The 7500-nt window shown below is 43.6% G+C and overlaps 1 protein-coding gene and 1 long non-coding RNA gene across 6 annotated transcripts in view; both read right to left on the bottom strand.

Annotated features, from left to right (window-relative positions):
- The window catches only part of LOC143295486 (uncharacterized), a 365664-nt gene that overhangs the window by 7904 nt on the left and 350260 nt on the right, over positions 1–7500 (bottom strand). The gene's annotated exons all lie outside the window — the stretch shown is intronic.
- Positions 1–7500, bottom strand: part of LOC143295484 (uncharacterized) — a 52070-nt gene that overhangs the window by 3340 nt on the left and 41230 nt on the right. For all 5 annotated transcript variants that reach the window (XM_076607206.1, XM_076607207.1, XM_076607208.1 and 2 more), the window contains one exon: positions 6129–6271. In XM_076607206.1, the coding sequence (XP_076463321.1) occupies positions 6129–6271 (143 nt within the window). The remainder of the gene's footprint in view (positions 1–6128; positions 6272–7500) is intronic.

The following is a 7500-nucleotide window of genomic DNA, read 5'->3' as shown; positions in this document are numbered from 1 at the left end:
CTCTCTCTCCCTCTCCCCTCTCCCTCTCTCCTTCTCTCTCACATGTTGTGACATTGCAAACAGAGCAAAGAAGGCTGTTGTGGTTATCCATCATATTTTGTATAAATTGGATGGTAATTCATTTATTGTTTTTTTCTAAGTTGTTTGATAATCAGTTGCAGCCAATCCTGCAATATGGAGCAGGAATATGGGCGTTAGAGAATAATGTAATAATAGAAAAGGTGCATTTGTATGTCATGAAGCGTTTTTTTTTTTTTTTAATGTAGACCATGGAACACCTAATGATTTTGTTTACGGAGAACTGGGTAGGTATCCAATTTATTTGAACTCGTATGTGAAATGTATAAAATACTGGCTAAAACTTACACAAGAATGGATGAATTTAGATTGCCTTTTAAGGCTTACAAGTTATTGCGAAACTTAGATAGTAACGGTAAGAAGACATGGGCTTCTAACATACGAAAATGTCTAAATTCATACGGATTTGTCTTTGTTTGGGCGTTCAATGTATCTCAGGATTCTTGAAATGTTTTAAACAAAGATTAATTGATTTTAGATGGCAGGACTGGCATGACCATGTGTATAACAGTGATAGATTTGCACAGTATAGATTATTCAAGACAATGCACATGATAGAACCTTACACTGGAATTAAAATGAATAGATATGTGAAGAGCGCTTTAAGCAAATTTAGATTCGGTGTCTCTGATATTGCCTGCCATTGTTTTAGATACAGAAACGTAAGAGAACAGGAACTTTTGTGCCGCTTATGCAATCAAGCTAAAGAAGATGAAATCTATTTTTTGCTTTGTTGCCCTGCTTTTCATGAGCTCAGAGTGAAATTAATCAATTCGAAGTATTATGCAGAACCATGTCATTTTAGGCTAAATATGTTGCTGTCAACAAGAAATGAGACAGTTCTTTTTAATTTAGCTATGTATATTTATGAAGCAAGTAAGAGGCTACGCACTGCAGTCTTTTAATATTCGTTTGCAGACCTTATGTCTGTTAACTGTTACCTTTGTTAATGAAAATTATGTATTATGTTCCTTTGTATTAGCCCCTTCAGTATGGGGCCAAGGCCTTTATCTGAATAAACATCTGAATCTGAATCTCCGCCTCTCTTTCTCACTCTCCCTCCCCTCTCTTACTTTCTCTATCTTTCTCTCCCCCCCCCCCCCCCCCCCCCCCCGCCCCCTTTCCTGAGACCAAGAGGGCAGACGACAGTACGATGAAGAGTTAAACAAAATCAATTTCTATCGGAATGGAGGGCTAACTGTCTCGCCCTGTCCCTCATGCCTCTGTCTGCCTCCCCGTTCCCCAATAGCCGAGTGGTTAAAGCGTTGGACTTTCAATCTTAGGGTCCCGGGTTCGAATCTCGGTAATGGCGCCGGGTGGGTAAATGGTCGGAGATTTTTTTTTTTTTCCGATCTCCCAGGTCAACATAATTATGTGCAGACCTGCTTGTGCCTGAACACCCCTTCGTGTGCATGCGCACGGAGAAGATCAAACACGCACGTTAAAAATAATGTAATTAATGTCAGTGTTCGGTGTGTATGTGTGCCTGAAATATAAATGAATGACACAGGAAACGAATGATGAGCGCCCAATGGCAGCCATCAGTCGGCTCTACCCAGATAGGCAGCCTGTTGTGCAAACGACCCCGTGTTTGTAAAGGGCTTAGAGCTTGCTCTCCGATCGAGGATAGTCGTTACGTAAGTATCCATATCATCATCGTTATATCATCTTTCTTTGCGTTAGCTGTGCTTGACTATATGTGTACATAACTACATGCATGTATATAAATGTGTATTGTGTGTGCGTGTGCGTGTGTTTATGTAAGTTTGTGCCTGCCTATGTGTGCGTATGTGTTAGGGTAGCTGTTAGATACACATGTATGTTAAAACGTATGTATGCAGCGTGTGTGTGTGTGTGTGTGTGTGTGTGTGTGTGTGTGTGTGTGTGTGTGTGTGTGTGTGTGTGTGTGTATGTGCGTGTGTGTGTGTGTGTAGTCACATTTTGGTGTGTGTATGTAACATAGATATGATGTTTTATGTTAACAAAAGCGTTTTTGTAAAGCACCTAGAGCAGATATCTGGATAGTGTGCTATATAAGTATCCATTATTATTATTATTATTATTATTATTATTATTATTATTATTATTATCTTTACTGTCTGCCTCCCTATCCTTCTCTATCTTTCCATGTGTCACTGTTTGCTTTGACTTGCTTGCACGGAAAAGCCTTCTGATGACTGACTCATAGTCAGACTCAGAATTACAAGTTTCGTCAGGAAAAGATACTGGACACGAGATACAACAATAATCATTCCATTCTTATTATGTCTTGTACCTTTTTTTCCTAATGAGTATGTCAAAGAGGTAGACAGAAATATGAAACAATAATAAATATATCTACTGTTAGTCTTGGTAAGACATAAAGGCAACAGGTTAGAATAGTGTTCCTTTTTGTGAGTGTCGTGAGTAGTAAAAGCCTACTTCTTCTTTAACTGTCGGTCAAACCGTGACGAGGTTTATGAAAAAACAAAACAAAAAAAAACAAAAACAAAAAAAAACCAACAACCACACACCAAAAATCCGAATAAAACTAGCAAAAATAAAAGTGACAAAAACAGGCTGAGGTATTTTACCAAAGCGATGTCGTTTCTTTCAGCAACTTTGATACATTTTCCAAAACATATTCACAAAGATGCGTCTTCCGGTTTATCATGTTTATCATTATTACTATTATTATTATCATCATCATCATTGAATTAATAATAATAATATAATCATTATCATTATTATTATTATTATTATTATTATTATTAATTTGATGATGGTGATGATGATAATAATAATAATAATAATAATAATATGATAATGATAATAATAATAATAATAATAATAATAATAATAATAATAATATCATTATCATATTATTATTATTATTGTTGTTGTTGATGTTGTTGTTGTTGTTGTTGTTATCGTCATCATCATCATCATCATCATCATTCATTTGTTTGTTTGTTTTTAATTATTATTATTAGTATTATTATTATTGTTGTTGTTGTTATTCGTTTCTTTTTTTTTTCTTTTCTTTTCTTTTCGACTGATGTTTGAACGCTTTGCTGCAGAATTATGTGGTTATGGTGGACAGGACATTAAGGGAGAGGAGGGCGGTTTAGGCGTGAAGAAGGAGGCACAGAAAAGAGAGAGAGAGACACAGAGAGACAGACAGACAGACAGACAGACAGAGAGAGAGAGAGAGGCTGAGACACAGACACAAACACAGAGACACAGAGACAGACACACAGATAGACAGAGGGGGATTGGGGGAGGAGGGGGGGGGCAGAGGGGGAAGGTCAATACGGTTGAACATTATGCGGACAATGCCCTGAACGTTTCATCGATCACACACACACACACACACACACACACACACACACACACACACACACACACACACACACACACACACACATACACACACACACACACATAAACACACACACACACACACACACACACATATATATATATATATATATATATATATATATATATATATATATATGTGTGTGTGTGTGTGTGTGTGTGTGTGTGTGTGTATTATATCATATAATATATATAAATGTAGACAGAGAGGGGGTGTGGAGGAGGAGATTTTATACACTGCTCGTATCCACATGAAGAAAAATGCAAGAAGAGAGAGGGAGAGATTGACAGAGAGTAGCAGGGAGAAGAGGAAATAGGGGTCAGAATCAATAATTCGTCTTCTGCACAGAGAGAGAGAGAGATAGAGAGGGGGGCAGACAGACAAGACAGAGAGAGCAGAAACAGAGAGAGTGAGGGGGGTGGGGCAGACAGAGAGAGAGAGAGAGACAGAAAGATAGACAGAGAGAGAGAGAATGAGGGGGGTGGGGCAGACAGAGAGAGAGACAGAGAGAGAGAGGCAGACAAGACAGAGAGAGCAGAAACAGACAGAGTGAGGGGGTTGGGGCAGACAGAGAGAGAGAGAGACAGAAAGATAGAGAGAGAGAGAGTGAGGGGGGTGGGGCAGACAGAGAGAGAGACAGAGAGAGAGAGGCAGGCAGACAAGACAGAGATAGCAGAAACAGAGAGAGTGAGGGGGGTGGGGCAGACAGAGAGAGAGAGAGACAGAGAGAGAGAGAGAGACAGAGAGAGAGAGAGCAGAAACAGAGAGAGTGTGAGTGGCGGGGCAGACAGAGAGAGAGAGAGAGACAGAGAGAGATAGAGAGACAGAGAGAGAGAGCAGAAACAGAGAGAGTGTGAGTGGCGGGGCAGAGAGAGAGAGAGAGAGAGAGAGAGAGAGAGAGATGAAGGGGAAAAGCTGTAAGTTACACACCCACTATTCTTGGACACACACACACACACACACACACACACACACACACACACACACACACACACACACACACAGACACAGAGAGAGAGAAAGACAGACAGAGACAGAGAGAGACAGAGAGCGACAGAGAGAGACAGAGAGAGAGACACACACACACACACACACACACACACACACACACCCACACACACAGAAAGGGATGTGGGGGAAAGCCCTAGAGAGATCTCTTCAGATCAGTATGACTTGGCCTATTCGTGAAGTTTTCGTCTCCAAACTCTCCTGAGAATCAAAGCCAATTCAGTGTCTTCTTTTGAGGAGGGCGGAGGGGAGGGAGGAGGGTAGAGTGTGGGGGGGTTGGGGAGGGGGGGGGATGAGGGGAGGAAGGGAGTGAGGAGGAGGGGGTGGGTGTGGTGTGGTGTGGGGGGGGGGGGGGGGGGGGGGGCGAGGGGGGGGGTGGGGGGGGGGAGAGGGGGGTTGGGGTTGTGGGGAGGTAATGTTTTCAGATAGAATGGTGTATGAGGTGGATGGAAGGTGGTTGAGAAGGGAGTGGGGGGGGGGTTGCGGGGGGGGGGGGTGGTGGGGAGATTGATTTTTTTAGTAAATGATTATTTCACTGATAGACCAGTGGGTTGTTTATATATTTCGGATGGAAGGTAATTTTTTGGGTTGAGGAAAAAGGGGGAAGAAAGTGGGGGCGTGTGAGGTTGCGGATAAAGGTTTTTGGGGTGGGTGGGTTGGGGCTGGTGTGTGTGTTTTTTTGTGTAATGTGTTTATTTCACTGACACTCTCAGTTCTCTTTATATAAATTATTTCATGCCCGTTTTTTGAAGTTCTGTCTACCTGTTTTTTTTGTTTTTGCTGTTTGTTTTTCTCTCATTTGTACTGAAAATTTATCACAATGAAACACACAACATCACCCAAACAAACTACACAACAACAAGCAAATACAATTACCTCAGTCTCTGTGTGACGTCCGTCCTCTGGTACAAACAATATCCACACACAGGGGGCAGTGTGTGAAGTCTGCTGTGTGTAGGTTGTCGTGCCTGTCTACCGTGTCCACCCCCCCTCTCCCCCCTACACCCACTCTCCTCTCTCCATTACTCATTCCACTCTTCCAGTATCCCACACTCTGTCTGCTTACGTACATTTGCCTGCGGCCCTCACAAGCACCACGTACACACCAACCACACCCACAGCACCCCCAAACAACCACACACACACACACAACACACAAGCACAAACAACACTAATTCCCACCCCAGACAACACACACACCCCCCCATTACCCACACACACATAAAAACCACACACACCCCACACAAACAAACAAACAAAAAACCACACCCCACACACACACTCAAAACCCCCCCACCCATTTTCACAAACCACCACCTCCCCCCCCACCCCCCTCCCCCCCCGCCAACCCACACACCACCAGTCCACCCACCCCCCACACACAAGCACACACACACACACACACACACACACACACACACACACACACACACACACTGACCACCACCACCACCACCACCACCACCCATCCACTACCCCCACCCATCCACGAACACAACCACCCATCCACACACACACGCACACAAGTACACACACACACACACACACACACACACACACACACTCACACTCACCGCCACCCCTCCTCACCCCATCCATTCACACCCCCCCAATCCCCCCCGAGCCACCACCCCTCCCACTTCCCCCACCCCCCTCCACACACACACACACAGACACCTACCAGCCTTGTTGACCTTGTGACGGGCCGTGCCCGTGCCGGTACCGCTTCCTCCTCCTCCTCCCGCCACCACAGGCTGTCTGGGGGGGACCTCCTGGGGGCCTGCTCCGCTGCCGTCACTCTCCCCGCCCTCCCTCGTCACCCCCCTGCACACACACACACACACACACACACACACACACACACACACACACACACACACACACACACACACACATTTTTATGTATATACATTACATATTCTGCTCTTGAAGTATCATTATTTGTGTGTGTGTGTGTGTGTGTGTGTTATGCGCTCACACACACACACACACACACACACACACACACACACACACACACACACACACACACACACATACTCGCACGAACGCATACACACTCGCACGGATGCACGCGCGCACACACACACACACGCGCGCGCGCGCACGCACGCACGCACACACACATACGCACACAAAGAAACAAACAAACACACACACACACACACACACACACACACACACACACACAAGAGTGTGCACGCATTCGTACACGTATTTTGAAAAGAAAAAATCGAGGACAGGGTTTGCCATCATTTTGCACGTCAGATGGTATTTTGGTCAATGTTTCTGAAAAACGGGCTACGCACGCTAACAACATACAAAAATATGCAGCAAAATATCACATTTCCATAATATCTCTGCAACGCACCGATATGGCCATACTCCACTGATAAGCTAATAACGTTTGCATGGTCATGAAAAATTCAAGGTTATGATAACCGTTTATAATTTGTTTGTTTGTTTCTTTTCTCTCTCCCTCCCTCCCTCTCTCTCTCTCTCTTTCTCTGTGTGTGTGTGTGTGTGTGTGTGTGTGTGTGTGTGTGTGTGTGTGTGTGTGTGTGTGTGTGTGATGTGTGTGTGTGTGTGTGTGTGTGTGTGTGTGTGTGTATGTCTTTTTTTGTATCTTGCCGCATGCCACGGTTTTTTTTTATTGTCTTTATCAAAAATTAATACTGATTTCCATCACTTGCATACTGAGTAATCGTTATATGCAACAAATAATCAGACTAAAAGGAAAGATTCAGTAGTGTGTTGGTGTCTGTCATTTTGTGTGCTCAAACTCACACACACACACACACACACACACACACACACACACACACACACACATTACTAAAACACACACACACACACACACACACACACACACACACACACACACACACACACACACACACACACACACACACACACACACACACACACACACACACACACACAAAGAATCAAGAAATATAGAAGAAAAGAATGAAAAGAAACACGAAGGAAAGAAAATGATAAATGAATAAATAAAGTTTTTTGAAAGAGAAAAGAAAAGTCAGGTAAGGAAT

Source organism: Babylonia areolata, chromosome 20 (genome assembly GCF_041734735.1).
Source record: "Babylonia areolata isolate BAREFJ2019XMU chromosome 20, ASM4173473v1, whole genome shotgun sequence".
Lineage (NCBI taxonomy): Eukaryota > Metazoa > Mollusca > Gastropoda > Neogastropoda > Buccinidae > Babylonia > Babylonia areolata.
Note: the sequence above shows the minus strand (reverse complement) of the source record. Positions and strands in the feature narration are given on the sequence as shown.